Genomic DNA, 19,894 nt, shown 5'->3' with positions numbered 1-19,894 from the left:
AGGCGAGTCAGGGCTTAATGGGAAACGTGCGCCCTGTAATAAACTGAGCGCCAGCCGGATGGGGGTGGGGGGGCGTTACTGACAGGCTGTGGGCGGCAGTGAGGTCTGCCCCGAAGAATGCCATCTTTCTTCACTGGGAGCTCCTGGGGTTGGGGGCAGAGGCGACGTGGCCCGCAAGAGGCAGGTGACGGCTTAGCCTGGACATGTGAGCAGCATCTGGGGACAGACTTTCTTCCTGTTTGGGTGAGGAGTGTGTCAGGGAATCCTGGTAGAAATAATTTGTTGAGTGACTGGGGCTTGATTCCATCCCCTGTGGCCATCATCATGGGATGTGTGTCCACCCCAGGACAAGAGAGGAAGGGGCTGGCCAGCTCTGGTCAGCTCTGGGGACTGGCCCATCTGCAACAGCCTGGACCTGGGTGGTCAGCACAGAAGAGTAGACTGTGGCCCCCCATCCTTGCATGGGGTCCCCATGGGCACATTTGCAAGGCGTGGAGGTAGAGGCACTGGATTCCAGCCACCAACCCCAGTGCCGCCTCTGATCGCCGAGACCAGAGCCCAGCACATCTGCTCCGATGTTTGCCGCTGCTATTACTCAGCACTGTGCTTCCGTAGTCAAGGCCAGCCTGAAAGGAAGTAGTGGGACAGTACAGCCTTGTAGACCACAACCTTGGCGGAAGTAAGCGGGCCAAATGCTGCTTAGAAGCTGTCTGCTTGGCCCTGAGCCGGCACCAGAACCAGTTACTGAAATCCCTGGACAGGTTGCAGAGCTGTAAGCAACTTCTGGTGGGTGACGCAGCTCCAGGTGGGGCATCTGACCGGGAAGCGTGAGGAGGAGGCTGCGGCGTGCGTGACACTCGGCTGCGTCCTAAGCTGCCCCTTCCTCCCCAGGAGCATCCCGGTAGTGCAGGTGCTACGCAGCACGGCCCTGACCAGTGCCTGCGCCGACCACTCGGACCAGCGCGTGGTCTACCTGGAACACGTGGTGGCTCGCATCTCCATCTCGCACCCGCGCCGGGGAGACCTTCAGATCCACCTGATCTCTCCCTCAGGAACCAAGTCTCAGCTCCTGGCCAAGAGGTAAGGCTGGGCGGGCTGGGCGGGCTGGGACTCACCATGGGATTCGGGGTGTACCAGTGCCATCCAGTCCAGCCCACAGTGTCCCGGAAGGCCCCCTGCACGTGGGGGGAGGGTCTTGGGGGTCTACCAGCAGCCAGCAGCCCCCTCTCTCACGGAAAGGGGATACCCTGGACCCTGGTGTCGAGCAGCCCTGGAAAGTTCGCGTGTTCTGGAAGCAGCCGCAGAGGCCCTGCTCACCTCGTTTCTTGTGTGGTGCAGAGGCTGATGGAGTTCTGGCTGCGCCCTCGTTGCTCTTATACATCTGTTGAGAGTCATCTTTATTTTTTTTTTTAATTTTTAAGATGTATTTTATTTATTTGAAAGGCAGAGCTAGGGAGAGACAGCAGGAGACATCTGTCTGCTGGTTCACTCCCCAGGTGGCCACAATGACGAGGCTAGGCTAGGCCAAAGTCAGGAACCAGGAGCTTCATCCAGGTCTCCCACATGGGTGAGAGGGCCAAGGACTTGGGCCGTCTTCCACTGCTTTCCCAGGCGCATGAGCAGGGAGCTAGATAGGAAATGGAGCAGCTGGGACTTGAACCAGTACCCATATAAGGTGGCAGCTTAACCTGCCAACGTCACAGTGCCGGCCCCTTGAGGGTCACCTTTATCCTCTGCAGTAGACACATGGGTGAGAGTGCATGTCACAGGAGCACAATGCATCTCCTGAAGCTGCCCCCACTGGTTCGTGGGCTCCGCAGTGGCCAGGAGTGTGCCCCATGGAAAATCCAGGCTTGGGCAGGGTGCAGGAAGGGGCTCCCAGGAGGCCCTCTGAGGCCTTCTCCCCCAGATGCCAGTGCTCAGACACAAACTCTGAGCTCTGACGCTTACCACGTTGCTGTGGAAGGCCGTGGGGTCGTTTCCCATGGTGCTTCAGTGCCTTTATGTAATTGGGCATCTGTGGGAGGTTGGGGCCAGGGGAGCACTAGGGTGTCCTTTTGTCTCTTGCTAACTAAGACACAGAGGGAGACAAGGCAGCATTTCCAGCTTCTGGAAACCAGAACTGATGACTGGATCCCATCCCCACAGGAAGCACCCGAGACCAGGGGCTGCCTTGTCCGCTGGGCCATGGCCTCCACTGCATGTGCTGACCCAGGCTCCCAGGACCCGTCTGGCTTGCTTGCCTGGGCTCTGGTCCGCAGTTGGCCTCAGGGATTAGCAGGACTCTGGAACAGGCCTCCCCTCTCCCCGGCTGCTTTATGTAAGGCGGAGCAATGGACAGGCAGCGCAGCCTCTGGGCCTCTGCCCAGCTGCCCGGCCTCTCTGCTGCTGGCAGAACACGGGGGGCCTGGAGTCAGCCCTGAGACCAGACACTGCTTTTGTGGGGTCAGGAGCTTGGTCCCGGGGTCTTTCCTCCCTTGGACCGCCCCTCTAATGGCACTCTGGCTGGAGGTCTCTGACTCTAATAAATCTTGCTTTTAAACCTTAAAAAAGAAAAAGAAAAAAAGAGCTTGGTCCCCACAGCCGTCCCTACCAGGTTCGCTTCTTCTGGCACAAGAGCAGCACAAGGTTGTTCCCCCCATAAATGTGGGCACGGCCTGCCCTGCCCCAGCCCAGCAGAGCCCAGCGTGGGCACGCACAGTTTGCAGGTGCAGCTGCAAGCCGGAACGTGATGCCATTTGGCTCCTAGAAGTTCTTTGTGTTTGAAGTTGTAAGGAATTCCACATTTGCAGCCTTTCTTCAAGATCTGGAGGCTCTGCAGCCCTGGGCCCACCTTCCCCGTGCACACTGGCCTCGAGCCGGGCGGGCGGGCCAGCCTGCGTCCCTGCAGCCTGCGCTCCCTGACCTGGTGCCAGCACAGGTGCCGACGGGCTCTCCAGAGCATCCTGCTCCGGTACCCGTTCTCTCCCGGCTGCAGTTACACCCAGCAGACCCAAGGTGGTGACCCCTGATGGCAGGCAGGCTAGGAGCTGGCACAGTGGTGGCGTGGGGAGCCCAGGAGCCTGTGCTGAGGCGCGTGGCTGAGATGGCAGGTGACAGGCGGGCATGGAGGCCGGTGGTGTCCAGAGGATGTGGGCTGGGAGCCTCGAGCTCAGGGCCAGCCCCCCAGGGGCCGGCCACTCGGCCTCGGCTTATTCCTCATGTCTGGAGTGTCATGTCACTTATTTGTAAACGTTGGGCATACTGTAGGAGTCGTGATATCACGTAAATACCCGTGCTCGGCAGTGTCCCTGGCCCCCGCCTGGCTGTCCTCCTGTTCTGTTGTGATGCAGCCGCCTGGTCCACAGACCTCTCCGGGCCCTCGCATCCCTCCCGAGCCGGCTTTGCCTTCCCTCCCTCTGCCCCTGCCTGTTGGCTAGGCCACGCTGCGCCCAGGCCTGAGCACTTGCAAGAGTGCCCTGAGGCCACCTGGTTGTCATCTGAGCCTTGGGAGTTGTTTTCTTCTAAGGCAGATTTCTCAGTTAGATCCAGAAGTTCTGCTGGGATCTGTTACTTTCCACGTCACACCTCACCGAGTGTGGCAGTCTTTCAGGCTGCCACTTTGCCGCAAAGAGGAAGTTGACTTCCTTAAGAAGCTTGGCATTTACAAAACAGTGTGTCCCGGCTGCATCGGGGTCAGTGTGGGATCTCGTGACCCCCAGCCTTGGCCTTGGCTGGCTCCTGAGGGAAAGCACTCCCAGTGTTCTCCCTGCAGGAACGTTCCCAGGTTCCACGACGTTGGATGTGGAATCTCACATCTCACAACTTACCTGTTTGAATTTCTGGTGAACAGTTAGGAGCCCTATGTTAACAACGAATTCCAAACAGGAGGTGGAGAATTAGGCTGTGAAGAAAGAGGAGGTGAGAAGAACCTGGATTTGTTGCATCTCAGGCGAGAACATGGAGGAGGAGCCTGGGTGTGGGAAGAGATGGTGCCAGTGCCTGCTTCCTGCTTCTACCGAAACCAGACATGCAATGTGGACTGAGGCTGGAGGCCCAGGGACTGGCGGGGACAGTCAAGAAAGACCTTCCAGCCTCAAAGCAAAGACAAAGGAAGCGCCTCCATGCATTTTCTGTGGCTCTAAGGGAACACCTGGCACACTTGGTACTTAAGGGGGAAAGACGTTTACTCTGGCTCCCTGTCCTGGAGGCTGGAAGTTCAAGATCGTGCTGCAGCTCTGTCTAGGACATCTGACGTTTCAGCTCCTGCCTCTGGAGAAAGACGTGTGCTGGACCTCTGATGTCTCAGCTCATGGCTGGAAGTGGACAGGCAGGGCAGGTGCAGAGGAGATGCAGCCTGGGGGACCTTGCTTTGTAGCAACAGTGGTTAATTCAGTCCTGTGAGAGCAAGGACTTAGGAGGCATCAGTCTGTTCATGAGGGCTGCTCCACATTGCCCAGGCTGTTACATCAGGACCGCGTGCAGCATGAGTTTTGGTGACAACAGGCCGTATTCAGACCACAGCTGGGGGGCTCATCACAACCTGCAAGGGTGCCTAACAGCAGGCAGGAGAAGGAGCCTTCTCTTCCTGCTCCTCTCATGCCTTGCCCAAGGGTGCCTCCCACCCACGTCGGAGCACAACCAGGACTAGCATCAGCTTCATCCCCAGAGGTGACCAATGAAACTGGCCAAGCCCTGGAGGGACCACACTATCCCCTGCAAGTCTGAGCAGTCGCTTCTTTGGTTCTTGTCTGTAGCTTCTGGAGAGAGGTGTCCAGAGCTGGCCCTAGGTCATTCATTCCACAACCCCCTACTGTAGAAAGGCTTCTCCATGAACTCCCAGAGGGTGATGTGGCCCAGCCTCCATCTGCCTCCGTAAAGGTCTGGTTACCTGCGGTGGGAAGGGCCTGGACGCTTTGCTCAGAGGGGTGATGGGACAGAGGGCGTTTGGTGCTGACCCTGTGAACACCTGCTGGTGGTTGGAAGAACTCAGAAGGGAAGTCAGCCCTGCTTGGCTGGTTATGGGCACCTGAGCCTGCAGCATCCCAGTGCTCCTGGGGTCTCTAAGTTAGGGTGAGAGGGAGGAGACCACAGCACCCTGTCCCCATCTTTTATGGGCAGTGTGAGCCCCGTGCGATGCCAGGAGAGAAACTGCTGGGAGAGTTTAAGAACCGTCAGCGTTTTACCTGCACCCCTGCCTCCCCTCCTCTTGCTCTGCTGCCCCCCCAGGTGCACCCTGTCTGAACCACACAGATGCCAGAGGGGCAGGAGAGAGCCCTCCCCGGGCTGCCACCTGGCGTCACACCCACTAGTTTCTAATCCTGCGTCTCCTGCTGCAGGCTGCTGGATCATTCCAACGAAGGGTTCACAAACTGGGAGTTCATGACCGTCCACTGCTGGGGAGAAAAGGCTGATGGGGAATGGACCTTGGAGATCCAAGACATGCCGTCCCAGGTCCGCAACCCGGAGAAGCAAGGTCAGTGGTCCCGGGGACTCCACGCGGCCTTTGATATTCCAACCCTTCCCACTCTGCCACTTTGTTTGCAGCATCTCTGGTAAGTCTTTGTTTTGTTTTATGGAAGTAGAATGGATACAGAGTTCACCATTGCCATGATTTTAAACTGTACAGTCCTGTGGCTTTTGGTGTAGTCGCAGTGTCCTGAACGTTTTCATCCCCGGCAGTGAGACCCCACACCCATGACACAATCACAGCCCTGTGCCTGCCCCCTCCCAGCCCCTGGACTACCTCTTGTCTCTACCGTTTGTCTGTTTGGGACATTGTACTTGATGGGCCTGCTTCTTTCCTTGGCACGGTGTTTCGCAGATCAGCCGTGGAGCAGCCGTCAGCCCTGTGACTGTGGTAGCCTCACAGTCTCTGTTGCCTGGGTAGACCATGGCATGTCGTCTGTGCTTTGTCTGTTGGCGGACGTCGGGGTTGGTCGTGCCTGTTAGCTGTCTGGACTGGTACTTATGTGGAGGTGCATACACGTGTTTTTGGGTAAACATCTGCTTTCACTTCCCGTGGTGCCTAGGGAATGGAGGGGCGGGCTCCTGTGGTCACTCTAACATTGGAGCAGCAGTCTGACTGCGGCAGCTGTGCTGTCTTCATTCCCGTGAGCAGTGGGTGGGCACTCCTGCCCGCCAGGTCCTCGCGGACGCGCCTTGCTGTCTGAGGGTTTCTGAGTACTGTTGCTGCTGCAGCCGAGGTAGTGGGTTTGCAGTGGTATTTGTGCTTTGATTCGCGTTTTCCTGATGGGTGATGCGGAGCGTCTTCCCATGTGCTTGTTACTCGTGTGTCTTCTTTGGAGAGAGGTCAGTGCAAATGTTCTGCCAGTTGTAAAATTAGATCATTTTGGGGCCGCCACTGTGGCATAGCAGGTAAAGCCACCACCCGCAGTGGGCGCTGGTTCGAGACCTGGCTGCTCCACTTCCCATCCAGCTCTCAGCGATGGCCTGGAAAAGCAGTAGAAGATGGCCCACATGCTTGGCCCCCTGCTCCCACATGGGAGACCCAGAGGAGGCTTCTGGCTCCTGGCTTTGGATCGGCACAGCTCCGGCCATTGGGGCCAGTTGGGGAATGAACAACAGGTGGAGGACCTCTCTCTTCTCTCTCTCTCTCTCTCTCCCTGCCTCCTCTTTCTGTATAACTCTTTCAAATAAATAAATAAATCTTAAAAAAAAATTAGGGCTGGCACCATGGCTCACTTGGCTAATCCTTCGCCTGCGGCGCCGGCACCCCGGGTTCTAGTCCTGGTTGGGGTGCCAGGTTCTAGTCCCGGTTGCTGCTCTTCCAGTCCAGCTCTCTGCTGTGGCCCAGGAAGGCAGTGGAGGATGGCCCAAGTACTTGAGTCCCTGCACCTGCATGGGAGACCAGGAGAAGCATCGGCTCCTGGCTTTGGATCGGCACAGCGCCAGCCGTGGCAGCCATTTGGAGGGTGAACCAACGGAAGGAAGACCTTTCTCTCTGTCTCTCTCTCACTGTCAATAACTCCACCTGCAAATAATAAAAAAAAAAAATTAGGTCTTTCTTTGTTGTTGAGCTGTAAGAGTACTTACCAGTTGTGTAAGTTTTTCTCACAAATTCCTGTTTTTGTTTGTGGATTTCTGCTTTCACTTTCATGCTGGTACCCTCCGTTGCACAAAAGTTTTTAGTTTTATCTTTTCTGTTGTTGCTGCTCGTGTTTTTGGGGTAAAATTTAAGAAACCATTGCTAGCCCAAGACCACAGAGATTCGCTCCTGCGTTTCCTTCTAAGAATGTATTAGTTTTAGCTCTTCTCCTCAGGTCTTTGATGCGGTTTTGAATTCACTTCCATACATGTGTGAGGTAAAGGTTCAAGTTCACTCTCACACAAAGCGGCTGAGTCACCCCAGCACCACCTTCCGGAGGACCGCTCTTCCCCTCGGGTGACCTTCGTGCCCTCTGGGAAATGAGCAGCCTTGGGTCCCAGTTGTGTTCCGGCATCTGTGTCTGTCCTTTGGCTGATACCACAGTGCTTTTGATTGCGGTAGCTTTACAGTAAATTCTGAAATCAGAAAGTTGCATCCTCAAACTTTGTTCTGGTTCAAGATTATTTTGGCTATTCTAGGTCCCTTACAAATTGACGCCTTTCAGGATAAACTTGCGTATTTCTTATTAAAGAGAAAAAGTAGTTGAAACGTTGGTGGAGACTAAATCTGTAGATGCGGGAATATTGCCATCTTAACAAAATCGAGTTTTCTAATTCGTGGCCACGGGATTCCTTCCCATTTAACAACGATTCTTTAGCGTGCAGTCCTTTGCCTCCGTGGTTAGTTGTTCCTGAGTGTGCTCATTTGGTGGTTACTGTAAGTGGAATAGTTTTCAGATTGTGTATCTCTCAGGTAATTCTTGCCCCTTGCCTGCTGTGGACAGGCACTGGTGGTGGCGATGCAACCAGGAAAGGAAACCAGAATAATCATCACTTCGTATCCTTTGGCAGCCCCCAGAGGTCGGTCCACCACCCCCACCCCTACCCCCGCCCCGTGGGCTCATAGGAAAGGGCACAGACCATGCTTGCGTCTTGCTTTCCCACGGAGGAGTCTCCCCAGGGTTTGCTCCCCCTGGGTGTTACCCACCACAGGGCCTTTGCATCTGCTTCTCCCAGGCACATTAGCAGGGAGCTGGATCAGAAAAGGGGCAGCCGGGACTCGAACCGGTGCCCATATGGGATGCCTGCAGTGTAGGTGACGGTTTAACCTGCTGTGCCACAGCTCCGACCCCTGGAAGAGACAACTGAGTAAGGGTCAAAGATGAGGGAGCGAGCAGCCATGCAGACACCTGGAGAAAGGACAGAGGGCTCCGCAAGCGCAGAGGCCCTGGGGCAGCAGCCTACTGGTGCGCTCCTGGCAGAAGATGAAGGCCCGCAAGGCTGCACAGCAGAGAAGGTCATTCGTGGAAGGAACGTGGGCCGGATCACACAGGGTTTGTGGGCCGTTGCGAGGGCTTGGTGGGACTGATTTTCAGCAGAGAAGAGGATCTGCTCTTCTGTATTAGCAGGCTCCCTGACAGCTTGGCTGGAGTCGCATGGAGTAGGGTGGGGAAGGGACAGGGCGGGGAGCATAGCCAGCCAGCCGTCACTGCGGTGAGCTGTGAGCACTGGAGGTGTGAGGAGCCGTCAGGTTCCGAAAGCAGCGTCGAGAACTACTGACACGTCAGACGTGGGCCGTGAGAGGAGCCGGGCGTCGACCATTCTGGAGCTTTTGTCTGTGCAACCAAAGAACATGGTCACAGTTTCCTGGGCGTGTGACTGCAAGTGGAGCAGGGGCTGGAAAGATCAGGGGCATGGTCCCAGTGGGTTCAGTTGGAGAGGCTGTGACAAGTCCAGGTAGCGACAAGTCCACCTAGAGTCCAGTGGAGGGCTGGGCTAGGAATACACACCAAGCGGGTCCTTATCCAGGGCAAAGGGGCCATGGGAGACCCATTTACATAACAACGACAAACAGTGTTTGGAGCCTAGACAGCCAGCTTGGGGGTTGTAGTGTGCACAGCACAGAATTGCGTCCCTTGCACACCTGTGCACCTGCCCACCCTCTGCTGCCTAGCCAGGTGCTGCTGCGTCAGCTCCCTGCTTCCTGCCTGCACAGCATCTCTGGCTTTTGTTGCTGCCAGATTGCCATGGAGCCTGGTCTTCTGGCGCTGGCTGTGCCCTGGGGCCTCCTGCTGCTGGCTCATGTAGGTGTGGCGTAGATGCTGGCAAGGGCATTGGCACAGTGGGAACTGTCCACCAGCACCACATGGCCGGAGGCTCAGTTTGCTGCAGAGGACGTGGAGTTGGAACAGGGAGACTTCCTGGGCGTGGCCCAGATGAAGTCCCTTCCTGAGCAGCCTCTGTCCTCAGGCACAGCCGGAAGCGGGGTCTTTGTAGAAAGCTGATGGGAGCAGAATAAACCCCGTGCAACCTGCTAGCTCTGACTTCTGCGGCCGACTGGACCTTGGGGGTGGGGACACAGGCCCCGGTGCCCTCTCGGAGCCTGCACGTCCCTGCAGTGGTCTCGGGGTCATTTCATTCATCGCAAGTTTTATCCTGCAGAGAGCTGTGCACGCCTGAGCAAGGGCGGCCCAGTGCCCTGCCCCTGTTGAGGCCCAGTGAGTGCATCCTTCCGTGTGTCCCTGGGGAGAGCTGCCTTTTTCTGGGCCAGCTCAGCCCCCCAGGCACTGGTGCGTCCTCGGGAACACAGCCGGGGTCAACCGTGGTTCCATCCGCATCTCCAAGTCCCCCTGGGGCACTGCAGTTGCAGCCAAGTCTCCCCAGTGCACTGTGCCCAGATGTGCTGGGGCCTTCCGCACTGCAGGCCAGGGCAGGGCTTCCGGCCGAGGCAGCCTGAGGGACAGGGCTGTCCCGCGGAGGGCCTTGCTTGCCCACAGGTCGCCCAGGGCAGGGGACGTTGAGACATTGGCGGGGAGTCTGCGCTCTGGAAATGGCCGTGGTGCCAGGAAGTGTCGCGGAGCGGGTGAGACTCAGGATGCTTGGGTGAAAGGTGCTCTAAGGACCAAGTACTGGGCACCCACTCAGAGCCCACTGAGGCGCTGGCTGCGCTGTCCTGGTGCAGTCACTGGTCAGCCAGTGACTGAGTGGCCGAGAGCACCCCGAGAGGCCACGCTGGGGAGGTGAGACAGCTTCCTGCAGGGGTCTAGAACTGGCCTTTGGGCTGAGAGGGGACCTGAGCTCCAAGTGCACATTGTTCTACTGGGGAGTGGGGGTGGGGTGTGGTGATGCTGAGGGAAGGGCAGGCTGTGCAATGTCCAGGTCAGCCCCGGGGTGCCTGCTGGGCACCCAGGCTAGGAAGGGTCACTCAGCTCTGCATCGCTGCAGATGGTCAGCAGAGACAGCAAACTCATCAAGAGGTCCTTTTGGGCTGATGGTGCCGTGGGTCAAGGTCTTGGAGCCTCGTGGGGTGCAGGCCACCCTGCTGCTAGCAGAGCCATGACAGTGCCCTACATCCCACCACAGGGGGCGGAGCGCATGTCTGTGTGGTTGCCCCCGCTCGCTATGAAGCCACCACGGTTCTATCCTGGGGGCTCCACCCTAATGACCACATCTCATCGCTTGCCAAGGGCCCCGCCTCTGAACACCACCCTCCTGATGCCATGAACAGGAGACTTGGGAGACCAAACTGCTGCCTGGCTTTGAGGGACAGATCATACTGAGACCTCAGCAGATGGCGACTCCAAATAACACCAGATTCCAGAGCCTGGATTCTGGAGCCCAGGAGAAATGCAGGCCTCGTCGGCATTGCCTGCCCAGCTGGCCTGAGGTGAGCACTGATCCGAAACAGGCGTGGTCTCTGGCCTCCTGGTTGTGTGGTCAGGGCAGCCTGTGAGTGTGAGGGCCCCTCTATGTTCCGAAGACACAGGCACCGTGCGCAGAAGGGCAGTGCCAGTCCTAGGATGCCAAGAGCCCGTTCCTGCCGTGAGCGGCTTCATTTCTGTGCTGTTCGTTTCGGTCTCGCTCAAGTCTCTGCAACTTAAGTGCTTAGAAAAAAAGGAAAAGAAAAACCCCTCTGTTTGATGGTGTGCTGTGTGAAAGTGGTTGAAAATCCCAAAGGAGGCCTGGGGATTATTAAGTAATTAAGTGATCTGAGTGATAGGCTGGCTTCAGTAATACCCAGTGCCTGTCAGACTGAACTGGAACTTGACTTCTGTAATTAGTTTTAAAACCATTTTCTAGAGCTGAGTAGCAGCTTAGTCATTCACTCTCCCTCTCAGTTCCTAGGCCAAGGGAAGGGTGTGTCTGTTCCCAGGCTCACGCTCCTCTGGGAGGCGATTCTGGAATGAAAGCAGGTGCAGGTCCCGCTCTGCATCCCTGCTGCGTGTGCAGTTGCTTTTTGTTCATCGTTCCCACCTTCATCCGTTCCACACCTCTGTGGAGCTCTGCTCAGCACTGGGTCTGTGAGCCCTAGGAGCACGCCCAGGGCAAGGCCTGTGCAGTCTGACTTTGTGCAGAGTGGGGGAGGGGGAGCCGAGCCCACCCGGCAGCTGTCGCCATGCGAGCCCGCAAGGCCGGGCAGCAGTGGAGGCAGTGGGCTGAGGTCCCCGCCTGCAGAACGCGTCCCGGGGAAGTTTGGCTGCACAGCAGAGCGTCCCCATCCGGGTGCCCAGAAAGTCGCAGTTTGATACTGAGTGCAGGAAGCTTCACTTGTCCGCAGACACGTGCTTCAGGACCAGACAGGCCTGGGGCTGAAGCTGCTGGCCTCCCTCCGCTTTTCAGGGAAGAGGGCAAATTAGTCAAAGGAACAAGACTGGGTTAGACTGATGTTTGGTGCTTGTGTGTTTCCTTAGGCATGGATAGAATCTTCTCTCTTTATTGTAAATCAGGACAGCAGGTGGTAAGGAATGAGGTTGTTGCACACTGTAGTGTCTTGGATTTGCCTTAAAATACTCCAGGGGCGTGGGGATGGAGGATGGAGAGGGGGTAGAGGAAGCGAGATTGGAAAATGCGGCTGTTGTCAGGGCAGTGTGGTGGGGATGTGGAGTCGGTGTGCTCTTTCTTCCGTTTTGTATTGGAGAATGTCCTTGATGAAGTTTGCTAAAGCCCCAGGTTTGGGGAGTGTTTCTTCCACGGTGGTCGGAAGGAAGGTCTGTCAGAGAGACTGAGACAGCACAGTCGATTGAATAGCATAAAGAGGGGTTGCTCTGTGTCAGCTGCGAGGGGGAAAATTGTCCTCGACTCTCCATGTGTGTGTGAGAAAAACACTCCGTGTGCCTGGAGAACTAGTTTCATTTCTTTATGTTTGGACTTTCTCACTCACAGGAAGTCAGTTGGAAATCTGTCTAGGAGTAAGGCAGGGTCCCACACTGTGTACGTGTGTGTGTGTGACGGGTCTGTATGTGTGTGTGTATATGCAGATATATACACATGTGTGTATATGTGGATATGTATATGTGTGCACACGTGTGTATGTTGGATATGCATACATGTTTGTATATGTGGACATGTACACGTGTGTATGGATATGTATACATGTGTGGATTTGTATATGTGTGTATATGTACACATGTGTGGATATATGTGTGTATATGATGTGTACGTGTGTGCGCATGTGTGATATGCATACATGTGGGTGTGTACATGTGTATGTGTGTGGATATGTATGCATGTGTATATGTGGATATGTACATCGTTAGCTCTTTGTTACTGCTATGAAATACTTGAGACAAGCTGCTTAGGAAGGCAAGAGTGTCTTGTTTGTGCTCAGTCCGCTCATCTGACGCCTGGTGGTGGCCGTCTTGCTGGCAGAGTCCTGAGGCAGCCCAGGACAGAGTGCACGGGGCTGTCTGCCTATGTCTCTGATAAATCCACCACGATTTGGTCATGGGGACCCCACTGGAACAGCCTAACCCAATCCAGTCACCTCCCAGGGTCCCACCTCGGATACCACAGGTGGGTCCTGTTCTACCCTCTCATGCCATTAACAGCAAACAAACCTTAACACCTAGGCCTTTGGGGGAACTAACCACAGCAGTGTGGGGTGCGGGTGGCACACACATGTACGTGCAGGTGTGTGTGTTTGTGACTGTGTGCATACATGTACCATGGGTGTGCACGCATGTACGCATTATGTAATACTCTAGCCCAGCAGGCTGCCTTCTCTCAGGCCCGCATGTGGCAACACAGCAGTCCTTACTTGAATTCTCCATTTCCAGTGCAGCCTTTCAGATTGGTGGGGAAGAAGCAAGTGTGGCGCAGAAGCCATTGACCACTGGCCAGCCGCAGGGGAAGGAAGTAATTATCTTGATAGATGCTCCCACATAAAATTAGAAACTTTTGTTTGGCAAAACAAAAATGGCAAAAACCATAAAATTAAAATTAGAAACATATTTATAAAATACTTTAAGGGCAGGCATTTGGTGTAGTAGTTAAGAAGCCACTTAAAATCCCGGTGTCCTCCATCAGTGTCGTGGTTTGAGCCCTGGCTCTGCCCCTGATTCCAGCGTCCTGCTCGCGCTCCCCCTGGGAGGCAGAAGGTTATGGCTCCAGTACTTGGTCCCTGCCACTGCTACCCCCCTGGATTGAGTTCCGGGCTCCTGGCTTTGGCCCTGCCTGGCCCTGCCTGTTGGGCGTGTGGGGAGTGAACCAGCAGACAAGAGCTCCCTCCTTCTCCATGTCTATCTCTTCCTTTCAAACAAATTTAACTGGTTAGAATATTCTGGACAAACCTGAGTAGTTCATAGATGACCTTTTCCACTTCTGCCCAGCCCAGGGGTTGGCAGACTTTCTGTAAAGGGCCAGATAGGAACTGTATTAGGTTTTCTGTTCTCTGACAGCTGCTCACCTCTGTCACTATGGCACCAAAACAGGTCCCAAGAACACGTACAGAGTGGTGTGCTGTGTCCAACATGACTTACAGACTGATGGCAGCTTTGTGGCCATAGTGGCCTCCTGCTCCACCCCTGTTACAAGTGGGAGTTCAGCTTAGCACCATTTCTTAGTAATTACGGTGCCTGTGTATTTGGGTGTGATTTGAGGTAGTCCATCCCCTGTTCCTGTTCATAGACCCATGTTGTCCTAACCAGCGTTCTGGAGGGAAATTATGTCCATGTCCATGTCCATGTGCAAACAGATGGATGTCATGTGACTTCATTATAAATTGACTGATATAAGTAGTGTGTAGTGTATAATTCACAATCAAATATGCCTACTCGTTTTGTAAATTCTGTATAGCCAGTTGATTCTCATACTTTCATTGGCTTTACCAAACTCTAGTACCCATAGCCAATCTCTAGTTGCAATTCTTGACCCCGGGTAAAGATTGGTTGACGTTTTTTGTCAGAAAAACAACAAAGATGTGTAAGGAGCTCCCTTTGTTCACCAGAGATGTGAGCAACTTCTTTGCTGAACTGGACGTGAGTTTTCAAACGCAGGGAGACCGCTTCCTCCACTTTCTATGCTGTTCACAGACCACGGCTGCAGATGCCACATGCTGTGGAGTTTAATCTGCGCTGTTAACATGTTCTTCATTGCCTTCTAAGTCCAGAAGATCAACAATAAATCAAGTCCTTATTTGTGGCATTTGTCAATTTCCACATGTTGATGTCCCAGCATGGCTGATTCCAAGTGTGAAAACATAAATAAGGCACGTTAAAATTTAAAATTTATTTCAGCAAACAGCTGTTCGTGGATTGGGCAGCACCAGACCACGGCGTCTCAACACTGGAGGTAGAAGGGAAAGCTTTTACAGGATAGTAAAGCAGTCATTTGGTTAAAGTTTGGGCAGTTGCCTTATTTCAACTATCTTGGAAAGAAGTTTAAGACAATAAAATTAATGCCCAGTTGACTGCCTGTGATTAGTTTTACTTATGTTTTGTTTTCTTTTAAATTAACCACTTAAAGGAAATGAGTCTGAATTGGTTTTTGGTTTGCTTATATAGGAAAACTGGGTGTTAGAGACACCTCAGTGTAGTGACTTCCCACTTAGTTACTTTAATATGAGTTTCCAACATGACCTCACTGAAAGCAGAGTTGCAAAGAAGTACCTGGTGGCCACCGTAGATAGCGCTTCCACTGCACAGACAGGGTAGGTGCTCGTCAGTCCCTAAAGCGCAGATAACGGCAGCAATTCCTAAAGTAGCGAGGACAGGGTTGGTTTTTTATTATTATTATTATTTATATTTATTCATTTGAGAGTTACACAGAGAGAGAAGGAGAGGCAGAGAGAGAGAGGTCTTCCATCCGCTGGTTCACTCCTCAATTGGCTGCAACAGCCGGAGCTGTGCAGATCTGAAGCCAGGAGCTTCTTCTGGGTCTCCCACGTGGGTGCAGGGGCCCAAGGACTTGGGCCATCCTCCAGTGCTTTCCTAGGCCAAAACAGAGAGCTGAATCGGAAATGGAGCAGCCAGGACTCCCATATGGGATGCCGGCACTGCAGACGGCAGCTTTACCCGCTATGCCACAGTGCCGGCCCCAGGACAGGGTTTTTTTTTTTTTTTTTTTTTAATGTACTTGTTACCTTTGTTTTCAATATAACATGTTTAATTCTGAGCTTATAGTATTTAATTTTAAGTAACTATTGTATTGAACATCGAGGTCACAGAGTTCCTGAAGATGTCAGTGCTCGGTTCTTACATGCGACTGAGCAGCCCCAGCACAGTCGTGCAGAATGAGACGTGCACAGGGATTGGACGGGCTGTCGGGAGCAGTGTCCTCTGGGGGCCTTTCAGTGTGTGGTGGAGCTCAGTCTCTGTACCCTTGATCCCCGCCAAGGACCAGGTGCTCTCCTCTCGTTGGTTGGTTTCTTTCCAGGGCCCACTCAGAGGATTGGAGGTCTCATTGCCATGGGTTTAGCTGCTTCTTTAATAAATCAAGCTGTTTTCCCTACTAAATCTTGCTAATCAGTGAACAGTCATCGTTTGAATTCTCAACATGCCAAAGAGTCAAGGGAAGCAATTAAAGCAACAGTTGGTATTAAAAATCTCGTCCACGGGCACACAGCTTCTTTATTGCCAGCGTTTCTCCCCGTGTCCGATGCCTGCAGAGCTTTGTGCCGCGTTGTGACCTTACTACATACTGAGTATCTACAGGTCACTACAGCACATGCAAGGACAGTTGATAAAGAAATACAAAAGCCAGCAAGCAAAAGTTAGCTAACCTCTGTGCTAATTAGAGAAAATAGAAATGAAGGTTCAGGACGGTGGGTATCCGGGTAGCAAGCCTACAAACAGAAGCTCTGGGGACCCCAAAATGAACAGGAGCGCATGCATGGCATTCTGCGCTTGGCTGTGTTTGGGGAGGGGGGTCCCCCACCGGCCGCACTGCTTCCTGTCTGGCGGGTCTTGTGAGGACGGGTCACTCCCTCCTAAGCATGCTGTGACCACCTTGCCGAGGGAACCGTTTCTAACGTGACTTGTCCTAGGTGGTCATGGAAGCTTCGGTCCCTGTGTGTCCCCTCTTCCTGCCTGCTACCAGGACAGGCTTTCCCACAGCCCTTAAGGCCTGGTCTGTTTGCCTTGTGGGAAAGTTCTAGCCCAGAGATGCCCTTTGAGGAAGCTGAAACTGGCAGTGACTTCTGGAGAACCCAGCAATTTGGCATGGCGCAGTCCAGGGGTGTGCGTGGAAGGCGGCTGTGTTGCCTTCCTGCCAGCTGGCCCAGGGGAAAACTCTTCCCAGTCTTGAACTCCACAGGTGCGTTTCTCTGAGTCCTGTCTTCTTACACCACGCTTTTTCCAGGCAAGCCAAACAAAACCTTGCTAACCAATGGCTTTGTTTCGAAACCGCCGCAAGGAGATAGCAAGCCGCAGATTGCATTGGCTGCTCAGGGCCTGTGCACCGGGCACACTCCCCAGCATCAGAGCCATTAAAGAGGTTCCCACACATCTTGGCTTTCCTTGGAGCTCAGCCCGGTACTCCCAACTCCACCTCTTCACTTCCGTGGCGTCGCGTTTTTGGTTCGCTCCTTCCCACGAACCTGAAAGTCAAAGCAGGGGCGAGATCAAAGAGGCCCGGTCAGAACTGTTAGGCTTTTGCCAAAACTTGCCGAGGAAACTGGGGCAGCACAGAGAAGCCATGAAGACCAAGCCTGACCCACGTTCTGGTCAGCTTGAATGAGCCAGCAGGTGGCTGGCGGATGGGAAACCAGGCTGTGACGTGCACGGGAGTCGCCACCCTGGGCCTGGGCCTTGAGAACCTGTCTGCGGTGATCCCGCAGCATCTGCTGGTCTGGTCACCTCTCTCTCAGCCTCCCTTTCTTTGTGTGCTGGGTGGAGATGGTGTAATCCACTACCCTGGGCCTGCGTGAGGTTCAGGTGCAGGAGAGTCTACGCGCACAGTCGCTGTCTTTTCCCATGTCCAAAGCTGCAGTAACCATCTCTTGACAGCAGGTTTCCGTGGCATCCAGTCCACGTGTCAGTTAAGCACTGCATCCCGCAGCTGTGCCGCGCGTCTCCGGACGGCGCTGCGCCCGCTCGAGTGGACTACTGCGGAAGGGGAAGCGGGTTCTTTTCAGACCTTGGCGGCAGTCTGCTTCATCCCTTGCAGCACCTATGACTGACCAGTCCATAAGTGCCACGCTGGACCCGGGCCTTGCCTCCTGCCCCCTGGCGAGCTCTGGCCCGAGCTGCTTCTCTCCTCCCCTGGCCTCCTGCAGGTGAAGGCTGGGCTCTGACATGGCTGCCCCCCCCCCCACCCCCCAGGTAAGACCTGCAATGGCTCCACGGGGTCTGTCTATGGCTTTTCTCCTCACTCCCAGGTGAGCCTTGGCACCTGTCTTCCCTGGTGCATAGCTCCTTGGAGGGGGCAGGTGACATAACCCAGGTTAGCCCAGCGAGAGGCAGGAGCCAGACTCCCAGCAGCCAGTCTGAGGTGCGATGGCGCCGCAGGGCCATTTGGAGGACGTCACCTCTTGGGTTAAGCTGGGGCCAGTTAGGAACACACACCTTCTCACGGCCTCTCCGCTTCCCTCCCTGCCCAGCCTGGCTCCGCTTGTTGCCCTGGGATTGCACCTCCCAGGAAAGCCTCCGTCCATCCGGGAGCCTGGCTGCAGACTGCTTCCTGGGGAAGCCAAGTGTGAGCTTCGCACTGCAGGGGGGTAGGTGATGAAAGGCATCCTGTGGAGAGCGAGGCTGTGTGCTTCTGTGTCACCTGTGCAGGTCGGGCTGGGTCTCTTGTCCCTCTCTCCCCAGAGCCCAGAGCTCAGCACCTGCTTAATCAGTAGTTGTTGAAGGACTGCGTAAATGAACGTGCGCACAAGCATGAGCCTGGTTGAAAATCAAGAGCTCATATGACTTTAATCAGCTCTAATTTCAGCTATGTGTACTCAGCAAAATGTTTAATAATCAGATAAAAGGGGAAGAAATTGGCCTCTCCTGTGTGACTGTTTATCCCCTTTTTCCCCTCATAAAGTGGTCCATGAGTTCGGTGACTCCTTCATGTCTTTTTCCTAGGAGCATAACTGTTCTCATTTTACTGCAAGTTTTATGGACCTCTGTTTTATTGACATCTGTTCTGCGCTAATCTTCATTTCCAGATCAGAGCTGAGATTTCGCAGTGTGCCCTCAATGGCTCAATCCATCTTGTGGCTGATGCTGGGAAGGAAGACAGGTTTAGCGTACAGGCCTTCTGGGCAGACTTTAATGTTTGTCACTGAACTCTTCATTTCTGAAAATGCGATCACGGACAGAATGCCATTCCCGCTCCCATGGAAACAGTGGGGAGGAACCGGTAGTTGCCAGACAGCCCCCATGCCGTGGTGGTCCAAAAATTCCATTTTTAACCCAATTTGCATTAATGTTATAGTCAGTCTCTTTGCCTCCCTTTTACTTTGAAAGTATTTGAAAATTGGAAAGCATTCTATGTCACTCATGAATCAAAGGAAGAAAATCATAATTCATATTAGAAAATATTTTGACCAGGATGATAATGAAAATATTACATGTCTAAGCAAAGAGAATGCAGCTAAAGTCGTGGTGAGAGAAATTTCATGACCCTCACTGCACATACTAGAAAAGAGGAAAGACTCAGTGCCCCAAGCATCCAACTTACAATGTTGTAAAAAGACCAACAAATAAACCCAAAGAATGCAGGAAGAAGAATTTTTAAGATAGCAGAAGGTAATGAAATAGAAAATAAACATACAAGTATATAGAAAAACATCTGCAAAGTTGATTTTTTTGAAGAAACAGATAAAACTGATAAACCTCTAGGAAGACCAATTAAGGGAAAAACTAAAGAGCACTATATGATTCCAGAAATGAGCTGGGGAATATTAGTGTAGATCCTGCAAATGTTGACATTATTGTGCGGCTACTGTAAACAACTTTGTAACAAAAACAAAAGCAATAGAGGCTGGCACTGTGGTGTGGTAGGCTAAGCTTCTGCCCACAGCACTGACGTCCCATGTGGGTGCTGGTTCTTGTCCCGGCTGCTCCTCTTCCAATCCAGCTCCCTGCTAATGGCCTGGGAAAGCAGTGGAAGGGGGTCCAAGTGCTTGGGTGGGAGACTCAAGGAAGCTCCTGGCTTTGGATTGGCCCAGCTCTGCTGTAGTGGCCATTTGGGGAGTGAACTAACAAATGGAAGACCTTTCTCTCTGTCTCTCCCTCTCTCTGTGACTCTGCCTCTCAAATTAAAAAAAAAAAAATCTGAAATCTTAAAGTGAGATCAACAAATTCCAAGAAAAATGTAACCATTTAAAATTGATGTAGTTGAAATGTTGAAATAAAAATTATAATGGTCCAATTAATGAAATTGGTTCTATGATTTAAAAGAAAATTCAGTGCCAGGTAGATTCACTGGCAGATGCTAAGCTCTCAAGTGGATGAAGTAGTGGCAGTGTTGCATAGACGTTCTGGACAACAGAAAGAGACACAGTCCCAGCTGGTCCAGTGAAGCCAGTACGTCCTTGGGACCAAATCCCAACAACACGCTCTGAGAATGGAGAATTTGCAACATCTCACTCAAGAACATA

At 53.5% G+C, this 19,894-nt stretch overlaps 1 protein-coding gene across 2 annotated transcripts in view; it reads left to right on the top strand.

Moving 5' to 3' along the window:
- The window catches only part of PCSK6 (proprotein convertase subtilisin/kexin type 6), a 169,440-nt gene that overhangs the window by 111,736 nt on the left and 37,810 nt on the right, over nt 1–19,894 (top strand). For both annotated transcript variants that reach the window (XM_008269785.4, XM_051822269.3), the window contains exons 12-13: nt 892–1,080; nt 5,319–5,455. In XM_008269785.4, the coding sequence (XP_008268007.2) occupies nt 892–1,080; nt 5,319–5,455 (326 nt within the window). The remainder of the gene's footprint in view (nt 1–891; nt 1,081–5,318; nt 5,456–19,894) is intronic.

The sequence above is a fragment of the Oryctolagus cuniculus genome, chromosome 12 (assembly GCF_051225735.1).
Source record: "Oryctolagus cuniculus isolate XC-2025 breed Fujian yellow rabbit chromosome 12, ASM5122573v1, whole genome shotgun sequence".
Lineage (NCBI taxonomy): Eukaryota > Metazoa > Chordata > Mammalia > Lagomorpha > Leporidae > Oryctolagus > Oryctolagus cuniculus.
The sequence above is the reverse complement of the archived record's forward strand: the minus strand, read 5'-3'. Positions and strand labels throughout refer to the sequence as shown.